The sequence below is a fragment of the Mus musculus genome, chromosome 15, assembly GCF_000001635.26.
Source record: "Mus musculus strain C57BL/6J chromosome 15, GRCm38.p6 C57BL/6J".
Classification (NCBI taxonomy): Eukaryota; Metazoa; Chordata; class Mammalia; order Rodentia; family Muridae; genus Mus; species Mus musculus.
Window position 1 is genome coordinate 39593197 of NC_000081.6, and position 24912 is coordinate 39618108.

At 37.3% G+C, this 24912-nt stretch overlaps 1 protein-coding gene across 52 annotated transcripts in view; it reads left to right on the forward strand.

The window, feature by feature from the left end:
- Rims2 (regulating synaptic membrane exocytosis 2) overlaps positions 1-24912 on the forward strand; it is a 486087-nt gene that overhangs the window by 394911 nt on the left and 66264 nt on the right. For 21 of the 52 annotated variants that reach the window (XM_017316372.2, XM_017316375.2, XM_017316373.2 and 18 more), the window contains 2 exons: positions 16868-16945; positions 23073-23314. The exons of 19 other annotated variants lie outside the window; for them this stretch is intronic. In XM_017316372.2, coding sequence (XP_017171861.1) covers positions 16868-16945; positions 23073-23314 — 320 coding nt within the window. The remainder of the gene's footprint in view (positions 1-16867; positions 16946-23072; positions 23315-24912) is intronic. 12 more of the 52 variants (NM_053271.2, NM_001256382.1, NM_001256383.1 and 9 more) reach the window with 1 other exon arrangement.

Genomic DNA, 24912 nt, shown 5'->3' on the forward strand with positions numbered 1-24912 from the left:
CTGGGTTAAAAAATTTTGAGATGAGTGTGTGGCCCCATCCCTCTTCCAGGGGCTGTGCCTATCTATTGGAAGTGGTCTCTACAGGTTCTATCTCCCCCTCTCTGCTAAAATAATCCCCATTGTGTCCTGGGAGCCTCGTTTTCCTGGCATCTGGGTCTGGGACCCTCCCGTCGCTATCCCCATTTTCTCATCCCCCCCCCCCACTACATATTTTTATTTGGTTTCCTGACCCTCTGTACCTCTCTTCTGTCCCCTCCAGTACCGGATACTCCCTCCTTTATTTCCTCCCCCTTCTCTCCCGATCATCCTGTTCCCTCCTCAATATAAGACTGAAGTATCTACATCCTAGTCTTCCTTCCTCTTAAGCTCCATGTGGTCTGTGGGTTGTATCATGAGCATTGTGAGTTTAGGGGCTAATATCTACTTATCAATGAGTACATACCATGTGTGTTCTTTTGTTTCTGGGTTACTTCACTCAGGATAATGTTTTCTAGTTCCAACCACTTGTCTGCAAATTTCATGAATTCATTGTTTTTAATTGCTGAGTAGTACTCCATTGTGTAAATGTACCACATTTTCTGTATCCATTCTTCTTTTGAGGGAGACCCACGTTTTTCTGGTGGTTCTTATGTATAATAGCTTCTGGCTATTATAAATAAGGCTGCTATGAACATAGTGGAGCGTGTGTCCTTCTTATATGTTGGAGCATCTTCTGGGTATATGCCCAGGAGTGGTATAGCTGGGTCCTTAGGTAGTACAATGTCCAATTTTCTGAGGAATCACCAGACCGATTTCCAGAGAGATTGTAACAGGTTGCAATCCTACCAGCAACGGATGAGTGTTCGTCTTTCTCCACATCCTTTCTAGCTGTCACTGAGATTTTTATCTTAGTCATTCTGACTGGTGTGTTTTCTAATGAATCTTGAAATCAGCTTCATGAGTTTCTGGAAAAGAAAGCAACTGGAATTTTGATAGAGCTTAGAATATCACCACCATTTATTCAAAACTTGTACTTATTTAAAATGTTGTCACTGGTGTGTGTGCTGATACATGTGAGAGGAAGACTTTGTGGAATCAGTCCTTTCCTGCTTTCCTATGCACTTTTGGGATCAGACTCAAGTCATTAGGCTTATGTGACCTGTGGGCTGAGCATCTCCCAGCGTGGAGGACTATTGTCATTTTTAAGATTAAGTTTTTCAGTTCATATCATAAGATGTTCCATTTTTTTTACTTTCCTGGAATTATATTTGTATTTCTGATGTAGTTACATACTTTTTAAAAAACATTTACTCTTTAATTTTGTTTTGGTGCTATTATAAATGGAATAGTTATATTACATCATTTTGGGGTCATTCATTGAGAGGATCTATGAGTACAGTTGATCATTATTGATTTTGTTTACTACTGTTTCCTATTATTCTGTATAAAACATCTTGTCTTCTGTCCTTTAAGGTAACTGTACATTCAATTTCACAATCTAAAACCTTTGATATTTTTCTCATGATAATTGACCTGACTAGACATCCACTGAAATCTTGAGTAGAAGTAGCTCATGGAAGTCCTTAAAGCAGCCATTTAAAATTACATTTGTATTAGATATGAAAACCTTTTTGAAGATGCTATCTCTTAGTGATACTCATCCATTTTAGAATAACCTACAGAAAACTTTCTTTTAAAACTTTCTTTCCAGCTAAGAGCTCTGGCCATTTTATCTGTCACTCAGTATATAGAATTAGATTCATTATTATCTTTATTATTATCACCTGACCCATCAAACAAAAACCCTAATAAATAACTTCCCCTCTCCTTTTCACTCTCTGAGAGTCTGGTGCTTTTTCAATGCTTGTACTTGCTCAAAGCAGAAAGCTGGGAGTCACTCTTTTCTCTACTGAATGTTACCTTCCTCCAGTTTCCAGGTCTTCCTGACTTTCTCTTTAATCATCACTGACTCGTGTCTATTTTCCTAACTCCATTTATGCTTTCATAATTTAAACTGTTTTTCTTTCACGGATGTGACTTAAAAATCATATCTTTAAAAAATCATAAATCTAAATGTCATATTGACAATATAGAACATAAGCAGTCAATTTTTATGGGATAGGTAATTTGTGAAAACTTAAGAAAGTTACCTTCACTGGATATTGAATAAACAATGGATACGCCTTGGAACATGGTCAGCTAGGTAAAAGCTCAGAGCACTAATTCCCACTATAAAATGTTGACACAGCTTGCAGCATGTATGCCGGTGAACCATGTAAAGACAAAGCTCATCTTTATCACATGGGCATTAAGTATCCAGAAGAGGAAGATTTACTAAAATAAAAGCACGTTGGTGCTCTCTCTGTAAAGAACTTCATTGAGTTGTACAGTGCTTGCGACTGGATAAATGTTTCAGTGGCTACTTTTATGTGTCTGTGTGATATTCTTATTTGTGAGTTCATTACAATGAAGTGATTTTTATTTTTTAAAAATTAAAAAACAGCAATCTGGGTTTTGAGGTGAAAGAAGACTGCAGTGTCCTCTAATGTCACAGACTTTTGTTCTGTGCTGTTGCCTTACTGAAGTAAATAGAATTGATGATTGCAGAACCCCAATAGTACTTTAACAAGATCATACATCTTGAAAGAATGATGTTCATATATGTTTTGAATGCTGAAAAGAAATATTTTAATAAGTATTATATGTAGAAATTAAAAATTCAACTGTTTAGTTTATCAAGCATATTTTCTTCATTTCCTCTATGCCTTAAAAGCTAGCTTTCTCAAATTTCTATTCATCTCTTTCTTCTTTTATTCTTAAATACATATTTATCTTCTTGTAATACAAAGAAGGACAAACTTCATTTCCAAGAAAAGGTGACAAATTTCTTCTTTTTATAAGCCCATTTCCATCTTTTTCTCATAAATGATATCATTAGCCTGGATTTGTACACTCTCTATATTAAAACTTTTCAGCAATAAAACTAGAATCATAAAATTTAGGAAATTAAATATAAGAAATGCCTCTCGTCCATCGTATTATTTTCTACACATGGCAAAGCTGAAAGTGCTTGTCATTCATTTTGGAGGGTCAATTTCCAGAGTGGACTAACAGAAGTGTTGAGATCTGCTCGTGGTCTGGGGAGTCACACATTTGAAAAGGACTAAGAAGGCACAGTGTGGGGTGTAAACCTGCTGCTAAGGGAGGAACTAGAACCAGAGGAGTGCTTGGGCAGTGACCTGGCAGACAGCTAGAACCAGAAGAGGACTGGGGCAGAGGCTCAGTTAAAGGAGGAAGAGGTGTGAGGTGGAGGCCTTAACATTTAGCCATGGCGAGTGGGCGGTTCTACCTGTGCACCTCAGTTTTCTCAGAAAGGTTATCACTCTGGGACCCCATGGAACTGTCCTCAAACTCATAAACATCCACCTGCCTCTGCAATTCTACTGCTGGGATTAAAGGTGTGTATCACCATGCCCAGCCAAATGAATTTTAGTGGATTTCATAGGAAAGTTTCTCAGAAGAAAAGTCATGCTTTATTAAAAATGGTTTTCATCTAGTTTACTACTTTATAATTTCATACATATCTATAATATTCTTCAATTAAAATATCCCCTGGCCCCATCCTCCTTGCAGCCTTTCCTTCTCCCACCAGATTTCTTCTCCTTCCCAAGGGCCTCTCTTCCATTTGTGTCTGTCTGTCTGTCCATGTGATCCACTGTATTTACTAAGGATAGACTGCAGGAATAAAATAAAATTTACTTGAATAGGAGCTATGTGGCACTTAGGAATATAAGTTCCCCTCTCCCTGAAACTTTTAACTTGCTGAAACTCCTTGGAAGAAACGGGACATCTTTCTGCCATCCATGAAGGAGTGCTGATGGGCCTGTGTTGTGCAGATAAAGTGTCTTTTATGAGTGGGTAGCTCAGGAGCATGTTTGAGAAACTTTGCTAGTTGTGGGACAACCTAGATATAAGGCCCCAAAAGGGCCTTTACTAAATTATTGTGCATCTTTCCATACACATTTTGATAGGTTCCTCTTGTAGGTTCTTTTAGTATTTATTGTTCATATGAATATGAAAACCCTATTTAAGATCAGTCAGCAGGTTAAGTATAGATGAACAAATACTTAGAAACATAAAGTGTTTTCTTTTAAATCAGCGTTGTTCAAGTGCATCCTCAGAATAGTTAATCACATGAATTGATAGTGGTGTGTGTGTGTGTGTATGTTTGTGTGTCTGTGTGTGTCTGTGTGTGTCTGTGTGTCTGTGTGTCTGTGTGTTTTAAATTAGGCCTGGGTCAGATAACTTTGGGAACCACTGTGTATACTGTCAACACTAGTAAAACGCATATGCATTTTGAAATGCTCTATAATGAAATCATTTGAATTAGTGTTTTGTAATCATTATAATGTAAGTATTTTATGTAATACTTTTGAAATTTATTTCTGAGGATGTACTTATAGCTTAATGATATGCCTTAATTTTATACTTTTAGATTTAGCTTGTATTTTTAAGGTAGAACAAATATCTTGTTCTTGGCTGTGTTTAAGTAAAGAATTTAGAACTATCCAGAAATCTTTAAACCTAAAAATAATCATAGAGATTGAAATAAGTAAGCAGATAAATGAACTATGGAATTAAAAACTCAAATAATAATTCACAAATACAACAGGAAAAGTTATCCAAGGAATACAAAATAAGATTTATTTATCAAATAATGAAGCTAATAGAAGAACTCCATAAAAATAGTATGCATAATTCAACAAATCTTATGAACACTGAACACTCTTGCTGATTTTCACATATTTGAAAGTGTAATTCATTGTACTGTTTGGAAAATCACTTCAAATAAAAACAACTCATAACACACAGATGTGAAACAGACAAATGACCTACTTTCTATATTTTCCATACTTACATCAATGTATTGACTTGGGACCATTAGTTACTAAGATTAAAATTTATCACCCTAGAATTCTATTTATGCCGTGTGTGTGTGTGTGTGTGTGTGTGTGTGTGTGTGTGTGTGTGCGCGCGCGCGCGCACGCATGTGCACATGCATGTATAAACCAAACTGTATCTGACATGCTTAACAAATCTTTCCAAAGTGCCAGCTGTGCCAACCGCACCCACTCCATTGTTGCTTTTATCAGTTTCTTTGTTATGTCTCACTTTGGAATTTTTCAGAGTTCACTCTTACAGGGAGATTATGAGCCTCTGATTTACACATAAAATATTTTAGTATGTTATTAAACTTTGTCCACCATTTATTTAAATATGCCTCCTTGAAGAAATGATTCTATTTTGTACAGTACATGGCAAAAACAAATAAAATCTTATTTTGGCCCATAAAATATTTATTTTTCTGTTTAAAAATAAATGAGTGCTTTAGGGAGATATTTTATATCTTTATTAAGATAATACACAGCTACCCCCATTCTTCAATTATGTTTTTAAAGTCTTCACTTAATAGATAATAATGTTGTTCTATCATTTGCAAAGTACTACATGGTTTAAAAATCTTATTTTATAAACTGCATATATAAACATAGGGCATATAGGTGTCCGTTTCTAATGTGTGATATGCACATATATTTGCATATGTATGTATGTTATTAGATATATGTATCTTGATATATCCTGGCACTTAAACAGTTCATCTAAAGTGATAGAGCAAGCATCAGTGTTTATATCTTGAGATGAAGATGTTCCTGACTTTAGAGTCTTGTACCACTGTTAAAAGGGAATGATAGGAAGGACTTAGGTTCATTCTGTACAGTGTCTATCACTACAAAACTGAGATTCACCCACGTTCTACTGGTGCTTCTTTTAGGGAACATTGACACTGTGATTCCAAATTTCACCTTTCTGGAGGTAGCATCTGTGTTTCTCTGAGTGCCTCCATGTAGCCCCTAACAATGGATGAAGGAACATGTGTGGTTCTAAAAGTGAAGGCTTTACAAACTGAAGAATTAGATTAAACATACTGTTCTTTTTCTAATCATTTAGCTGGTATGATATTTTATATTCCTATAGTCATGATTCTTAATTTATTACATTATTTACTTTGTCTATGTGGGATGGTGGAGTGTAACACTGATCATGTGTGGGTCAGAGGACAGTTTGCAGGATTTGATTCTCTTCCCACCATGTGTGACTTGTGAATCAAACTCAGGCCACCAGGCTTGGCAGCAGGGACTGGTGAACTGTCTCACTACTCCCCACTCCCCTCGCCTCCCCCACCCTGATTATTGATTGCACAACTTTTAACTCATGATTCATAATCAAATTATTAATACATCATTTCTTTTTCATATTTAATTATTGACAGAAAACCAAAGATCATGTTTGAAAGACCCTTTAGAAGTTACTTACTACTCTGAAATAAAATAGGATTTCTACAATATTTGGCTCATAAAAAAGCATTAGGAAAAAATTCTTAAAACAAGTACTCTGGCTGTGAAAAGCAGGAACCTTATGTAGTATTGTTGAGAGCAGACTGTCTGGTCTCCTCCCCTATGCAGTGCTGTGAAGAGCTCACCATCCAGTCCTGAATGGTTACTCTCTATCTTACGAGACTGACTGTGATATTTATAATTATTATAGGCTTTTTATGCCTAAGCCATTCCTATTTACCTATGATCTTTAAAGGGCAACTTTCTTAGCTTTCAGAGTGATCATGAGTGAATTCATTTTTAAGTTATGCTTTGAATGTATATTTTGTGCATTCATTTATATTTATAGCATATTTCACAATTTTAAAAATGTGAAAAAAAATTTAAATGGAAGAATTTTGTCTAAAATTTCTGTCCTAAGATTGAGCAATGTTATGTTTTAACCCACTGGCAAGTAAAATAAACGATTGTTTATATTGCACAGATATGTGTACTTATTATCATAATCATATTTTCCTTTTATTATTGTAATTCTTCATAATTTTCATAAATATTTTATATTATAACCCTAGACTGATGATTTTAAATTATATATTTTTATAAAGAAGAGTATCAAATTTTATACAGGGCCACAAATTATTTAAGCTGTTTATTGATTTTTCTTTTATCTAAAATTGTCAGCTTTTCTACTGTAATGTGACTTAAGTATCATACATAAAATGTATAAATTTGACCATAGAAAAGAAAAATATCACCATTAAATTTATAGAAATCATCAGTGTTGTGACTGGAGTAATTAAGATGAACAAACCTGGTTGCTGAAGACTTGGGCTTATCTCTAGCAAAAATCATTCTTGTGATAACTAAAGTTCTTAGCTTATCTAATTTCATTTTACTGGAAACAATCTTGTTAAGCAAAGTAAGAACATAGGAATGAGCTCCTTTGTTTTGAAAAAATCTGGAAATTGTTTTCTCTGCTTTCTACATTTTATATTTTTTCTGTAGCATGATTGCTACTGTGGGTGACAAAGTACATATGCCTACAGGACACGTTTGGTTTAACTTTTTTTTAATCACTTAAAATTATAATTTTAATTTTGGTTCAAGTAATAAAGGGGCACTAGGAAGTAAAATAGAGCTGAATCTTGTGCTCAAGGAGATAAACAGATGAAGACAGTGGTGATGTTTGTGTTTGCAGTTGAACAAGGAATAGTTATGTCATGTTATGTTATTACCTGGTTTGTTTTTATTTGGAACTTTATTCTGGAATGAACTATAATGCAGAAATTGAGGGCTCACTTGTGATCCAGATCTTAAGGCTTACAACAACAGACTTTTGATTCAGATCTTGAGGAATAGTGGCCCTGGCATGATGGTGCATACCTTTAATCCCAGGAAACAAAGGCATGTAGTCTGTGAGTTCAAGACCAGTCCCTGGAGCAAGTTCTAGGTGAAGAAAAGCTTACGTCCAGGAGTGGTGGTACATACCTTTAATCCCAGCACTAAGGAAACAGAGCCATGCAGATTTCTGAGTTTAAGGTCAATCTACAGAGCAAGTTCCAGGACAGCCAAGCTTAGGCAGTGAAGGAGTTGGAAAACAGAAAGAGGTGATGATAATTTAATAGAACAAGGGGCACCATATTCCAGCTCCAGCAAGCAGCAGAACTTGGCAGCTTTGGCCATGTGGCTTTAAGGAACTATTGGAACAATTGATGCCAGTTAGCTGGAGCTAAGAAATCAGCAGTGATTAAGAAGAGAACAATATGACTGAGTTGAAATCTTCTGGGACATGTTTTTGGAGAACACAGAGAAACTGTGTTCCAGAGATAGCCACGGTTATACCTTGTGCTGCAGCTAGACTTGGTAATATGTAAGAGTCACCCAGTTAGTACTACTTTTGATGGCATAAAGGGGACAACTGAGGCTTGACACGATGAGAGGTCAGAGAAAGCCATTGCCTGAAGGTGCAGCTTCAGTTGCAGTTGACAGCCCAGAACTGAAGGGGTCATGCAAAGACGTTGAAGCTTGGCATCATGAAGGGAACTGTGGAAGGCTACTGGTGAACCCTAGATTAAGTGGAAAACCCTAGAGTGTTCCAGATGCTAGTACCATGCAATGATCACCAAGAGCAGCAACAGCTGTGGAATGGAGTCAACCAGGCCCTAGAATGCTACAGAGGGTAGAATTGGAGATGTGACACAAGCCATTTGGAGAATCCCAGAAGACCATGAATGGATCCCAGACATTGGAATAAGAGGCTGTAAAGTTGAAGTTGCCTTGGAGATGCCAAGATGTTCAAAATGCCAGAACAATGGGATAACTGACAAGAAAACCTGGTAATAGGGAATGGAACCATCCCAAGAGAAAAAATTGTGTTGCAGTCAACAATGCTGAAAAGAGTTGGACATCAGACATGGAGATGCAGAGTTTTGAGTTTGCCAGGCGGATTTTAGCTTGCTTTGGTCCAGTATTTCCTCACTGTGACGTTTTAGAATGAGAGCATATATCTTTTGATATTGATCATATATGATCTGCTTTTGCTTTTATAGAAAATTACAATTAAGAGATTGCATGAACTTTGGACTTTTAAATATTAAGACTGTGGTAGACCATAGGGATTTCTGAAATTGGACTATGCTGTGACTAGTTATGGCCCCCTTAGACTCATGTGTTTGAACAAGCCAACGGAGGCCAGGGAGTGGAATGTGATGGTTTGAATATGCTTGGCTCATGGGAAATGGCACTATTAGGAGGGGTGGCCTTGTTGGAAGAGGTGCATCACTATAAGGGTGGGCTTTGAAGGTTTGTGAGATCCAGTCTTGTGAATGCTTTTTTTTCTGATCAAGATATAGAATTCTAAGTTCCATCTCATCTCCAGCACCATGACTGCCTGGACACTGCCATGCTTCCTGCCATGATGATAATGGACTGAACCTCTAAACCTATAAGACAGCCATAATTAAATGATGTCTTTTATAGGAGTTGCATTGGTCATGGTGTCTATTTTCAGCAATGGAAACTCTAACTAAGGCAGTGTATAATATCTAATAATTTTTAGATTTATTTTAAAAAGACTTAACCCCAATGACAACTGTGGGCTGATATGCTTAAGAGTTGAAAATTGAAATATTGTCTCAAGGTATTATTTACAAATTACAAAATCCCACTTGATTTTCTTATGTGAAATTAATAATCAAAGTCAAACTGTATAACCATAGTACCTGCTAGACTAATATAGTATTATGTTCTTCTTAAAATTTTGAAATAGCAAGTGTGAAAAGTAACTTTAGATATGTAGTTTTATCCACACATGAGAAAAAAAAAATACTTCCTCCAGGCTCATTCTTTAGTATATACACAGAGAAGCTAAGAAGACCTGAGGAAACTGTAGACACTAGCTTTGGTTTTTGTTCTTTTGGTTTTGTTTTGTTTGTTTGTTATGATTGCTTGTTTGTTAAAGTTTAGTTAATATTTTATGTATGTTTGGTAGACAAAAAATTAGCCATAAAATCTTGTCTAGACTATACAAAGGCAAAATAGCCAAGTAAGACATTTTAACAAGGTCAGTTTCCATTAACTGATATAGAATTCCTTAAGTGGGATATTTACGCCACTTGTAATGATATCAGATGAGATAATTTAAGATGCAAATGTCTAGCTCTTCTTCCAGGGGTATCCATCCTAGGATGCCTGGGGCTACAACTATGTACTGTATTCTTTAGAAGCCAGTCTCTCTAGTGAGTAATAGAATTTGAGAATGCATCTGGAAATGCACTGTGTACCTCCTGTGTTCTTCCAGTTGGACAATATTTGTATTTTAAGGGTAAAATTTAGTGTGTGGCTTCCTGCCAACCTGCCTTGGGGAACTGCAAGTTTCTGTAGTTACTCCTCAGAGCTTTGCCTAAGAGGAGCAAATCTGTCCTACCTGTAATCAAAGGAGCTGGCAACCAAGGACAGCAATCAGCACTCTGTTGTTTGTCTGTTTATCCACTAAAGGTAATGAACATTTTAGCTTACTATCCATGCACATGTGTTATTATTAAACAGGAAAACAAGAAGTGAGTGCCAAGGAGTTAGGTCAAAGGATGAGTGGTAAGCAACTGGAGAGCAGAGTGGAGACAGGGAGGTGAGAACAGCAGCCTCACTCTCAGGGAGACTGAGCAGCCTGGGCAGGCTGAATCTCACACAGTGCATCTGCAGTTGTTCTCAGCAGCCACCGGAAGGACCATAGCCTGTGCCCCCTCTGAGTTACTGTTGCAGGGAGAGTGGGAAACACATCTTCTCTCCATTAAGTTTATGTCTAGACACTTGAAAATGTCACTGAATGTACAATACTTTTAAAAAGTAAAACTCACTGCAAGACAGGCACACAGACTGACTATGTTGTTTGTTTCTTAGAAGCCTGATCGTAACATATGCCTGAAGTTTGGAATTTCTCAAAATATTTACACTTATTAATAAATTAACTCTTTCTCTTTCTCTCTCTCTCTCTCTCTCTCTCTCTCTCTCTCTCTCTCTCTCTCTCTCTCTCTCTCTGTGTGTGTGTGTGTGTATGCATGTTTCCTACTGAGCCATTTTGTTGTCCCCCTCCCAACTCTTTTTTTAAAGATTTTATTTATACATAAGTACACTGTAGTTATCTTCAGACACACCAGAAGAGGGTGTCAGGTCTCATTACGGATAGTTGTGAGCCACCATGTGGTTGCTGGGATTCGAACTCAGGACCTTTGGTAGAGCAGTCAGTGCTCTTCTTCCCCGCTGAGCCATCTCGCCAGCCCCCCTCCCAACTCTTATGACTCTTTGTTCTATATTTAGGTGTTGAAAAAATAATTCAAACTTTAGATTATTGAAAAATGTTAAATTATTATATAACAAGAGCTTACAACAATGTTTAGCAAAAATATTGTTATTGCTGCTATTTGAACCCAAAGACAAAATTAAGGCACTTTATAAAATGTCATCAGAGAGTAAATCTTTACAAATGTCATTGTGTATGTTCTAAGTGCTTGCCTCTGGCTAAACAGTGTGCTAAGTATCTCACTTATTCTCAAGTTTTCATTTCACATTCTTTTAGGCAGTCAATTATCCCTATTTTCATAAATGAAGAAACAGTATTTGGAAAGGTCAGAAACTGACACGTGGACATGGGTTTAGGGGGTCACTGACTGAGTGTGATGGCTCTACTTCAGGATTGGTGTCTCAACCAGGAAACTTTCTCAACACATTTTATTGCTTCACAGGATTATTTTGTTTCTGTGTTTGTGTGTGTGTTTGTTTGTTTGTTTGCTTGCTTGAAAACCAGATCTCACACTGTAGCTCAGGTAACAAGGTCTTTCTCTTAGCTGAGGCTAACCTTGAGAAACGGTCATCTTCCTGCTTACTCTCAGGAGTTTCTAGTTGCTTCCAAGGATTGTTCTAAAAGTTGGTTTTTAGTTGTTGGCTCTAATTGTTATCCAGTAATCAGAGTTCTAGTTTGTATGTTGGTCAAATAATGCAGGAGAACAATGTTTAACAAGGGGCAAACATTCAATACATGGTTGACAGTGTTAGAAGCTATTGTCTGGACATAGTGCTAAGATGAAGGTATTTTGTTAGACCCTAAAGATGTAAATAAAGCACTTTGGTAGCATAAATAAATGCTAGCTTTTTATTTCTTTCATTTATTTTGATTATTTCATGCATGAATACAATGTTTTTAGATAATTCCCCCATCTCTCCCTTGACAAGAAATACATTTACATACAGCTACTTTGCTCTTTCTTTTACTTCTTCAGTATCTATTTGAATCTAAAGATTAGAGTCTGAGGATATCTAAGCTACCTATGCAGTGGTGCTTTCCACATGAGATATAAAATCAGTTTAAAGGATGTGCAATATTCCAAGCCAATTTTCATCAGGATCACTCTTGCAAAACCATTTGTGCTTACCAGTCAAAAGTTCCCGATTTTCTGAGATTCAGAAAAACAACAATATTTACAATTATTATCTTAGCAAAAAAGACTCCATTATTTCAGTGGCTTATGTAATGTGTAAGAAAAAGAATGACAAAAAAAAAACCCTGTATGTACAGTAAAGAGAACAGCTCAATGTGAGGCAGGGGCTGAGACCTTGAGCCCTCTTTTCTTTCTAAGCACACAAATGAGCTGAGAACTGTGCTGCCTTAGAAAGTACCGTCTAGGCCACTATGGCAGCGTTTCTGAATCCCATAGGCCATCTTCTCGAGTCTTGCATTCACCAAAGAGGATAGACAGCAATCCATCCTTTTCTGATGAAAGTTTTCTGAATCAGTGCAGCGAAGTTCACTGAAGCTGATGTGGCAGATGTGGTATGGAGCTACTCAACCCAGGCATCTGAGGGAGCAGGAGGAATTACATGGTGCCTCTACCCTACAAATCATTTTCCCTGACGTGTTTAGTAAATGCTCAGACACGTTAAAGGCAATGGACAAACTAAAGCCGCTCTGCAAGGATAAACTAATAGCTATGAGCAGTAAATATTTGTTCTTAAGAAAAATGTAGAGTAAGCTTAAGGGAGTTGTGCTCAGTTTCCCTCTTTGGGCTTCAGGAGATCTGGCAGACTTCTCCATGTTAGTTTGGAAGATAGATATGAGACTTAGAGATAGTGACCAGACTTCAGCCAAAGTATGTAACTTTAAAGCATGTTCTTATTTTCTGAAAAAAATTAATGACTTGTTTTTATTTTAATTTCATTTATAATAAAGGTTTAAAGGTTAATTATGGTACATATTGTTTTTCAAAGTATGACTCTAACTGATTTTATATAATAGCCTGAGATATTACTTATCTTCTCAACATGTGCTTATTTAAACATTTTCTACTGTATAAAAACAACAGTATGTAGTTTAATGTAAATAAATTTATATCCAAAGAATGATTTCATGTTAAGATTAGTTTTCAGAATTGCTTTTATTTTTTAATTTATTTTAGTGTGTGTGGTATGTAGGGGACTGGTTGTATTTGAATCTGAAGAGACATGTGTCCTTAGACATGCCTGGGGAGTCAGAACAACAAGTGTCCTTTTCTACTGGTGCTATCTGTGTCAGAGCCCTGTCAGCTGCTCTCATGAACCGAAGTTCCTCTTTGTGACTAGATGACTTTTAGAGGCAAGATGTGATTTGTTGTTGTTGTTGTTGTTGTTAATTTCCTTTTGGTACTGAAGAGTTGGCTCAGCAGTTACTAATGCTTGCTGCTCCTGCCAAAGGCCTGAACCTGTCTCCCTGAACCCTTTTGGCAACTCACAACCACTCATAACTCCACTTCCATAGGATCCAATGCCTTCTTCTGACCTCTGCAGGCAGTAGGCACACATGGTACACATGCATAAATTCAGGCAAAATATTCATATAAATTAAAGTAATTGGAAATTTTCTTAGTGTGATTTTTACTTTAGTGTCCCTATTTAATAAAATACAACACAGTTTCTTTTTACAAAATGTTAACAATTAGTGGTCCTTTAATTGTAAAAATAGTAAATTTTAAATTGATACTCGAAGTTATAAGTAAATGAATATATCTCTAATATTTTGTTATAGAAGGATATATATATATATATATATATATATATATATATATATATATATATATATATATATATGCCTATAGTTAGTTTTATTGGCCTGAGACATAATGAATAATAAGGATCAAACCTAGTATAAAAATATATTAATATCTTTTAAAATAAATGAACTATGTTTTCTTCAGAACTAAATACAGATAAAGAACTGAGTTAAATTGAGAGCAAATCCTTTTTTTAAAAAAACTGGTTATTTTATTTATTTACATTTCAAATGTTATCCCTCTTCACAGTTTCCCCTCTGTAAACCTCCTATCCCATCCCCCGTCCCCCTTGCTTCTGTGAGGGGGCTCACCCACCCACCCACCTACTCCCCCCTCACAGCCCTAGGGTTCCTGTATTCTGGGTCATCAAGCCTTCACAGGACCAAGGGCTTCCCCTCTGATTGATGCCAGATAAGGCCATCCTCTGCTACATTTGTAGCTGGAGCCATGGGTCCCTGCAGGAGTCCTCTTTGGTTGGTGGTTTAGTCCCTGGGAGCTCTGGGGATTCTGTTGGTTGATACTGTTGTTCTTCCTATGGGGTTGCAAACCCTCAGCTCCTTCAGTCCTTCCCCTAACAACTCCTCCACTGGGGTCCCTGTGAAAGCAAATCCTTTTTAAGATGGCTAATAATGTGTGGCCCAAGGGAAGTAAACAAAGAAGTATCAGCATATCATCATGTGCAGAAAAGTGTTTTCCTGAGGCTGAAAAAGGGCTCGGAGGTTAAAAGTTGCTCTTGCAGATGACCTGAGTTCCGTGCTGTAACTACATGACAGCTAACTCCAGTTCCAGGGTGTTCTGCCCCATCTTCTGACTTTCACCACATCTGCATGTGGTACACTGCCATACATGTAGTCAAAACAACTATACACATAAAAGAAATAAATACATCTTTTTAAAATGTTTTTCTTTTTCGACGAGTTACTCAATAACAAAGAGAAAATCTATATAGAAAGTCTTAGAAACTTATTTTTCACATTTTCACACTGATCCAGAATTAAAATCATTGAAAGTACAAGTGTTATCTTAGTTCCTAAACTTGCTTCTGCTTGAATTCTCTCTTGTCTTTCCATCTTGTAACTTTTTTGGTTCCTTTTTTTCTTTTATTATTATTGATCATTCCATTCGTTTACATCTCAAATGATATCCCACTTCCTGGTTACCCCTCGCCCCCCCCCATACCATATCTGCCCTCCCCCCTTCCTTTTGCCAGTATGAGAGTGCTCTCCCACCCACCCACACTCTCCCACCCCACCATTCCAGCATCCCCCTACTCTGGGGCATCAAACCTCCCCGGGACCAAAGGCCTCCCCTCTCATTGCTGTCAGGCAAGGCCATCCTCTGCTACATATATATCTGGAGCCATAGATCCCTCCAGGTACACTTCTTGGTTTGTGGTCTAGTCTCTGGGAGAACTGGGTAGTCAGGCCAGTCTGTTGTTCTTCCAATGGGGTTTCAATCCCCCTCTGCTTCTCTAGTCCTTCTGCCAGCTCGCCCACCAGGTTGCCTGTGTTCACCCTGATGGTTGGCTCCAAGCATCCGCCTCTGGATTGGTCAGTTGCTGGCCGGACTTCCCCAGGAACTGCCTCAATTGGTTCCTCTCCGCAAGCGCCTCTTGACCACGGCAACAGTATTGGGTTTGGTGTCTGCAGTCATGATGTATCCCCAAGGTGGGACTGTAACTTTTGATAACAGTTTTTAACTTTATTTTTCATTTGCTTAAAGTTCTTCAACTTTGTCTAAAAGTTAACAAAGTAGCAGGAATCCTTATTTTAGTAACTGTTCTCTCTTTTTGATATCATGGGGAACTGACTAGCTCATTCTCTGTAGCATTTAGTCTTCTAGACTTCTCTACCATCATAGCTTCCCCTTTCTTTATTTCAAAATCCTTGCTTAGCTCCTTGGAAATTGAAATATCTCTAGTTGAATACGTACCCCCCCGCCCCCCGCCCCTTTCAAAGTCAGTGTACTTTCAAAGCTACCAGCTCAGTATGCCTTTAAAAAAAGTTATTCCAACTGACATTTTTGCAACTTTTGACTACTTTCATGAACGATATTCTTCTTTTGCCTTCTGTGGAGTTTATCACTATTGCAATTTTCAAGTCTCTGAGAACCTATTTCTCTTCCCTTTAGTCAGGTCTCTTCTTCCTCCCCTTCTGTGTTCATTGAGTAGTCTGCTGGGCCTTTTGCATATTCCCTGCTTAGACTGTTAGCTGGCCTGCTTCAGTCATACTCCTGTCTTCGTGTGCGCTTTCCTGTTCAAATATTTATTGACTCATCTTTTTAGCCTGGACAAGTACCCTAAGCATTTGACCTGAGAGTCCAGCTCCCTCCAGGACCTCTCGGTCAGGAGATGATGTCAGTTTCTATGTTGATTATTTCCTAACTCCCACTCCTTGTCCTCTAGACAAAATCTTTGTCCTCTAGAGACATAACGCATTTATAAGATAAGGACTTTCCTATGGCACTGTGTAATTCATCTTTAAACTGTGCCATGTTCTCTCGCTTTTGTCATTATTTATAATATTCTCTTCCCTGTGTATCATCATTCTTATCCATGATTCAACACATATGTTCATTAAAAGCTTTGTTGATCTCTTATTTTCAAGTCTCCCAGCAGTAAAATCTTTTAGTGCTGAGTCTTGTGTGTCTTCTCTCTGGGTGTTTCTTGGAGGAAACTTAGAGTGAACCTCTAAGTGTTTCAGTCACTTAATACATGCTCTATATAATGACTCATTGGTCTTTTTTTTCCTCACTGCAGAGCCACAACTACCAGAGGCCCAAATGGAGTCTATACACATTAGAGAAAGACGTTCTTCTGCATAGATTGTTAGAAATAAACATTTGCTTCGAATGGGCTGACTAGAGGAAACTCTGTTTGAGTGGAAAACAAAACAAAACATTGTTTGTTCCCTTCAGTTTCAGCCCTCTTGTGCAGGACCATGGAGCACAGACACCAGTTCAGCCCCCACTCATTCCCTTGGGACCTGACCTCAAGTAGGTGCATGGAGGTATTCGCTAAAGGAATCAGTTAATTCTCGCCAAGATGTTAGCCACAGTCGAAACTAGCTGCATAAGAAATGTGTGATGGCCAATTATTCAAGGAAGAACAGAGAAAATTAAGTCATGTCTCTAAGGATAATAAAGTATTAGCTAATACAAAAATACAGTGCTTATAAGATATGTCATAATAAAAACATTTTAAAATTCTAACTCATAAACTTTGTCCTTAAGTTAACAATGAATGAGAACAATGACACTTCTTATTCAAATATGAAAATATTAAATGTAGTGTTGTGAGAGTGTGGTATGCTTGTGTTTTGTGTGTAGGTACATGCTTCTGTGCATATATGTGTGTGGACCAAAGGCCAAAATCAAGTGCTTCTCTCTACTGCTTTCCTCCTCTTTCTTTTTTTCTTTTTTCTTTTTTGAGACAGTGTTTCTTTCTCATCAGTTCATCTAGGAAAGCTTCCCAATGAGCTCAGGGATCCACCTGTCTCCACCAGTCACCAACCCCAGATTCACACTACCAATGTCCAGCTCATATGTGTGTTCTCAGGTCCTTAGGCACTTACCTAACCGAGCCACCTTCTTGGCCCAGGATTTGTCCTTTGGAGCTGATCTGTCTATAGACCTACCTATCTACCTACCTACCTGCCTGCCTACCTACCTACCTATCTACCTGCCTGCCTGCCTGCCTGCCTGCCTGCCTGCCTGCCTGCCTGCCTGCCTACCTACCTACCTACCTAGTGAAAGAACACAGATGGCATCTGGGAAAATATATCCAATATAATAGATGATATTGGAAGTTGTCATCTAAGAATGGCCAAAGTAAATAGTTGGCAAACATGACCACTCCCAGGAACAGTGGTCTAGCAACTCAGGAGTCTGAGACCAGTGAATTACCTCATTTCATGGCATAGGGTCATGTAAGTAGTCAAGCCAGGATGACCTCAGTGCCAAAAATAGTAAGGAAAGGAAGAAGAAGAAAGGAAGTGAGCCATGAGGAACTAATATGAATCACAAGTTCATGTTATTTTTGTTAAATAACTGTTTACAATCATGGTAGAGAGGATGTATTTTTCTAATAGTTTAAGGAATTAAATTATATTTTCATAATATAAATTCTATTTTGAATTTTTATAAATTCAAAAATATGAGATTAACATATAGACTAATTTTAAATAATTGTAAGTGTTCAACTGTAGGGTATTCCTAATTCTTTACTGATTTAGCCTTTAAAAAGAAAGGTCTCTTTAAAGAGGGTATTTATGATCTCAGAGATCAAATACTAGCACTAGATCCCCAAGTCTTCTGGTAGAACAACCTGTGTAGTCTGTGTTCTCATAGTGTCATTATTCAGGGTTCAGCTTAATTATCTCCTCTTCAGAGAAATCTTCCTAAATTTTCACCTAAACTTTCTAGATCATCATTGCCTATATTATGTGTATTTTTCCTCATCTCATACCACTGGTTGATATGATCATTCATTTATATCTTGCCCCATGGAATCATAAATGGAAGGATCATGAAAACAAGGGCATTCTCTGCTACAGCTCCCATGCAGAGCACAAAGCCAGCCATACACCCACTACAAAATAGATTTTAAGGAGATGATCAGTCCAATAATATTAAACCTTAAACTTTAAGCTTTTATCATAACTAAAATCTAAGAATTACTGTAAGAATTTTTCTCTATACTTCAGAGAGAGTTTCTTCCATGCTTGATTTTATCAGGGTTTCTGGATATGCTGAGAGTTGAAATCAAGAATTCTTTCCTCTTGTTTTATTTTTATACACACACACAAACACAAACACACACATATACCTATACATATAAACCTATTATCAAGCTGTGCCTTGCCAGCTGATAATGCCCAGGAGGTTAGCTAGACCCACTTGCATTTTGTTCACTGTGTGTCTTTGCTCAGCTGCCCTTTCTACACTCCGCAGTTTCTGCTGCTGGGCCTTCCATAAAATACACTACTCACTAAGTCTTTACATTTCTCCTCACTTCTCGGAGGTACACATGATAAAACATTTGTTCTCATGTGAAGACTTCTTATTTGCAGTGGTGTTAAATGGTAATTCTGAGACTAAGCCACTTAGCTGTATTCTTTAAACTTATCAATTGATATATTTGATTTAATATACTCACAAATCTTTATATGTATGGATTTTTTGGACAATATTTACAGATACTTTGTGGGGAAGACATATTACTTTCCTCCAATAATACTAGATTTTTAATTTTGTTTCATAATGCACCTTAACAATTATAATTTCATTGTAAAACTGATCATTTCTATTGACAATTTTATATTCCATACCTTAAAACCACAAAATATGTAAAGTTGGCATTTTCTAAAACCAAAACTTAGGAAAAACAAAAGCCATATTTAAAAATATGGAAACTTTGTCTGGAACTGAGGACCCTGAAATTAATCATTTCAGTTTAATAACAGCACAGGAATGGCTGGAAAGCCATGGTCGTTAACTCAGGGAATGAGCAGAGGTTCACTGCCTTTGCACTTAGGTAAAGAAAATTTACTGTTGGTCCCTGCTTGCTCTTTCCTTATGCCTCTCCTAACTTATTCTATTCTGTTCTGTTCTGTTCTATTCTATTCTATTCTATTCTAGTGTTGTTACTGCTGATTCTTTTTGTTTATTCTGAAAAAAAAACAGAATAGAAAAAATGAACATTAAAAAAATACTGCTTGAAAAAGGTTAAAGCTACTTTTAATACAATGGTATCTATATTCATTTATAGATGTTTTCTATATTTTCATGTGCATGAATATTTTGCCATATAATTCTGTTTATCTTTAGACTCTCATTATTGTGTCTCATTATTGTATTGTGTACCTAATTGGATCATCCGCGCATGCTCCCAGACTTTCCTAATTGACTGGTTTCACTGCTCCCGAGTTCATTTGCCATTGCTGTAATCAAACTATCCTGACAAAAGCAGCTCGGGGAGAGGTTCCCTCTGAGCTCACAGCTCCAGGTCATCCTCATAGTGAAGACATCAAGAGGAAGGACCCCAGCAGTTAGGCAAGACAAGCAGAGAGGGAGAGAGACTGGGTCCATGTGTGTTGCACCCAGCTTATGCTCTCCTTTCTACATAGTCAAGAACCCAGACACAGACCATGTACCATTTTAGACAGATTCCTTATTGTAATCAGGACAATCTCCATAGACCTACCCCAGACCAAGCTAATCTACACAACCCTAATTGACACCACCTTCCAGGGCTTAAATTTGCTTGTGTCCTCTACAGTAGGGTAAATCCCTATATAATATGTATGCCAGCAAAAGGAAGCTACAAATATCTGCCTCCATCTCCCTGCAAGCATATATTTATGTTAATAAATATTTATTAACATACACACTTTCAAAAGTATTTTTTGTTATTGATGGGCTAGACATTAATAGATTATCCCTTTGTATTTCTTTGTTCCCATTAGGTATTTTTTACATTGTCATTAATTTTGTAATAAATATAATTGCAGCTAAAGCTGTACTCCTTGTTGAGTTTTACCTTAGCCTAAATCCTAAAAGTTTAATTTATAAGCTAAATAGTGTGGTTTTAGAAAATATTTAGTGCATGTAGCCAAATTTCTCTTCGGAAGTATATCACTGGGCAAGGTACAGTGCATACGTATGTATAATCCCAGCACTTGGAAGGCAGAGGCAGGACAAGCGCCCACCTTCGGTCAGCTTGGTTAAATATTACCAAGACACTGTCTCAAAAGCAAAGAAACAGACATAGAAATACCACATCAATAAGCAAACTACTAGAAAACAAGTGAGCTTCTTGGTGATGTGTACCCAGTAGTGTTGAAATTTGTCACATTTCAGACCCTTACAACTTATCCCCTGGCGTAATTTCTAGTGTGACAAGACTATTTTCCTAATCACAATGACAGTTCTGAAGACTTCCCAAACAAAGCATTTGGTTGGTTGGTTTAGTTTAGGTGATGCCTAGTGCGGGAAGGACAGGAATCCTCCCTCCCCTCAGCCCCCTCCTCCAGATGAGAGTGAGGTGGAACTGCGCATCCTCTCAGCCCTGGGGTTAGTATGGGATGAAATGCACACTCATTTCATAAAACTGTCAATTCACTCCCAACCGTAGACGTCCAAAGTTATGTTAAAGTGAGTACACCTATCTATATAACCATAGTAACATCACAGTATTTATCTAGTCATCTACAAACTGTGTTAATAATTTCTGTATTATTATAATAATTTTTATTTCTTATTTTGATTATGGCCTTTGTATCCAATTGTGCAAATTAAGAAGAAAAAGCATAAGATGTAATAGGAAATATTGTGTATGTCTGACTTGCTTTTTCCATAGTAGATTACGTGGCTCTTTAGTAAGGTATGCATACCACTGCACACCCCTATGCAACTGGAGTGCTGCTGGTGTTGCTCTGAGACATGTGACTTGATCTTAAAGTCTTCCTCTTAACAAAACTTTCACCTTTCTGAGGCTTTTCTTTTTCTCCTGGGAGCATGCTCCAAAACTCAGATGTTAAACCTTTGTGCTTATTTACCCCGAGTTCATAAGCTATCTGTAGAGAAAGATGTTTCATAGGTCCAGACACTCTACTTCAGAAGGCTTCACAGAGCTTTACTGAATGATGGCAGCGGTGGTAACAACTCTCAGAAGAAAAGCAGAATGTCCATAGTTCTTGCTCTAAACCAGACATTGGCCTGGAGCCTTCTTGTGTTTTCTCACTCTTTAAATAAGGGAACTTAAGTTACAGAAAATCAAAACGGTTCTGCCAAGGTTACATGGTTAGGCAGGAAAGGCAAAGATCAAACTCATGGTGTCCTGAATCAGTGCTATGTACTTTTCCAGCACTGTGAACGGTCTGTAATAAAACCATTTAGACATTTTAATTCTTCTATATTTTTCATTCACAAATATAAATTTCATTACTACTGTTGGTAATACATTTTGGAGGGCTTTACCCTCTCCATATTCCCAAATATTATAATTTTCCTTTATCAGCTTTTTCTTACAAACTATGTAAAATAAATATTGTTTTGTAAATGATAAACCTAAAGCTCAGAGTAGAAAGAATCCTTCTTTATAATGTGTCCCAGAGGTCGCAGCACAGCTGGGATTCAACTGTGTAACAGCCTCCCACAGAACTTCACTCTATTTTCTCTTATTTATTAAGAGAACAAATTTAAAATTGTTAGTGTGAGGCACTGTAAAAATAGAAACACCGATTTTTCTCCCTGCCTCCTTTCTCATTGGAATTAATATGAGGGATTAAGTAGTTCAATGTAGTTTTAAATTTTCACGCTGGCCTTTATCCTTTTAAATACTTAGAGATATTTTTGTCTATTAGGTTTTTCTTTCTTTCTTCTGTTATTCATGTGCTGAACAGTCCCATCCACTCCTTATCAGGGCCAAAGTAAAGCACAAATGATGACTCCAATGCCAAACCAAAATGATAACACACACCCAAGTTTCCCAATTGAGTTCTTCACACAGCCCCAGGTTTACAAAGAGCAGCTGGGGAGCATGCGCAGAAGTTTCAGCCCCACTCTGCCGCCTACCACTGCCCAGGAGCTGGGAAGCTCCAGTGGCCCGTCGTCTTCAGTTTATTCCCTCTGCGGTATTAGCCTTGCAGAGAGTCTAGTCCACTCCCATGTTTCAGTGGTTCGTTATTTGCTTTCTGACTCTATCTAAACATATGTGGGAAGTCTTTATTTTTGAAAACTTGAACTAAGACAGTAATTCCAAAATTAAGTAAAGAGAAACATTTTTTTAATGCTTAAAACTAATAAAAATAGCCCTCTTAGAAAATTAACCGTTATTAAATACCTTAAAGCATCCCACCTCCAGGGTGCTAGGACTAAAAGTGGGCGCCACAATGCCTGACAAGTCTGCTTTTTGGATAGCTGCCTTATGTATTATAGTTGTTTGGATAGTGAATAAAACATATTTGAGATTATACTACTTGAAAAACTTTAAATCCTAAAAATGCATTCCAAAAAATGATAAAATTTGATTGTTGTATTCCTGATGCTTCATCTAAAATACCTCTTCTGTCTTTTCCCTTGCCACTCTCATCTTCATTTATAATGATCCACCGGCTGACAGTGTCTTTACATCCAAAATGCAAAACAGACAGATGGGCGTGTCGGGGAAGAACTTGACCAAAAGCACCAGCATCAGTGGAGACATGTGCTCACTGGAGAAGAATGACGGCAGCCAGTCCGACACTGCAGTGGGCGCCCTGGGTACCAGTGGCAAGAAGCGGCGATCTAGCATTGGGGCCAAAATGGTAGCTATTGTTGGTCTCTCACGGAAAAGTCGCAGTGCCTCTCAACTCAGCCAAACCGGTAGGAATTTTTATGTTACTCTTGACTTCTTATTTGAGTTGTTGTTACAATACGCATTTTTTTTTCATGTCATTTTATCACAGTAGTGTGTGGATGCTGACATCGTCAAGAGGAAAGGAACAGTTTTAGACTAGTTCATCCCTTTGAAATGAAACAGTGATTTTTTTTTTTCCAGCGATCAAATGAAATGAAACAGTGATTTTTCTTTTTCCAGTGATCAAACAGCCTGCTTCAAAGTGAACTTTGGCCACTGTAGGAAATGTGTCTTTGCTCCCCAGGGGAGAAGCCCTGTCATTAATGGCTGCCTCTGATGCCTGGGAGGCACCTTTGATCTGTGGGCTTTCGCTTTCTCCTAGGCTCCTCACTGTGAAGCTTACCACATTAATTTTCATCCCCAGCAATTTGCAATGGAGATGACACCTCATATTTTGTTTATTGCTGACGACCTAACTTTCTTTTCAGCTTGTAAGCACCATTCACCAGTACTATCAATTTCCTCACTAAGTCTTCATTTCCTCCAGAAATCTTCAAACACCAGTGTTCTTCAGCTGCTGGGACCTAAAGGGTTTTTTTCTGCTGACAGTGAAGATATCTGAGGCTTTGCTACTTTAAAATTTGGTTTCTAATTACATCGGCAAAAATAAATTATATACAAAACTCCTACTCAGGAAAGCCACTGTTAGCAATTAAGAAATTTGTGAGTCAAAGCAGTGTCTTTTTTTCAAATAGATGTTGCTAATTAAACATTAAAACCCTGGTATCTTGAAAATAATAGCATATCTTCTACAAACAAAGGCATGTAATATGGTGTTCTTTTATAGCAAAATAAATTATAGGCAACTGGATTAAATCTAATTTCTGTTTGAATACTAGGGGCTTTTATTGGAAGTCAGAGTATATATCTACAACACAAAATAATTTAAGTTTGTATTACTCAAGGACCCGGCTCATCTTGGTTTTGCAAATCATACTTTCAAACCATATTGAAATAGTTATTTGATAATATTTGTTAAATTCTGGTTTCAACACTCTGTATTGATGTAGATTTTGTTATTGAAATTTTTCCTTGGTGTTTTAAAATGCTATTTCTAATGTTTATATTTTAGTTCACAGATGCACATATTACCATTAAATTATTTCAAAATTACCTAATATTTACACATAATTAAATGTTGTCTTGGCATAACTGATGGTGGGATTTTGATTGACAGATGTCTGTGTACTTCCTAGCAATTAAAACTGTATTGCAGTTCCTTATTGAAAATGTGCAAACATTTGTAAATCTGAAATTGATCTAAAATAGTCTATATTTTTAAAAAGAATTAGAAATGAACAAAAAAATGGTGAAGAAAAGCAGGTCTCTGGCTATTGAGATGCATTAGGACAGAAGCAAAGCAGTCCTTATACTGCAGAAAACCAGGGCACAGTGTGCTGGGCACTCCACCCAGGCTTGAGAAAGACATTACAGGATGAAGATGCCATGGTGTTTAACTCCGTGGAAACAGTAAGCAATGCCGACACTATGAAATATCACATTCAATTAACATGAAATTTTGTGTCAGTAAAAAAACAAAACAAAACACTTTTTTTATTAAAGT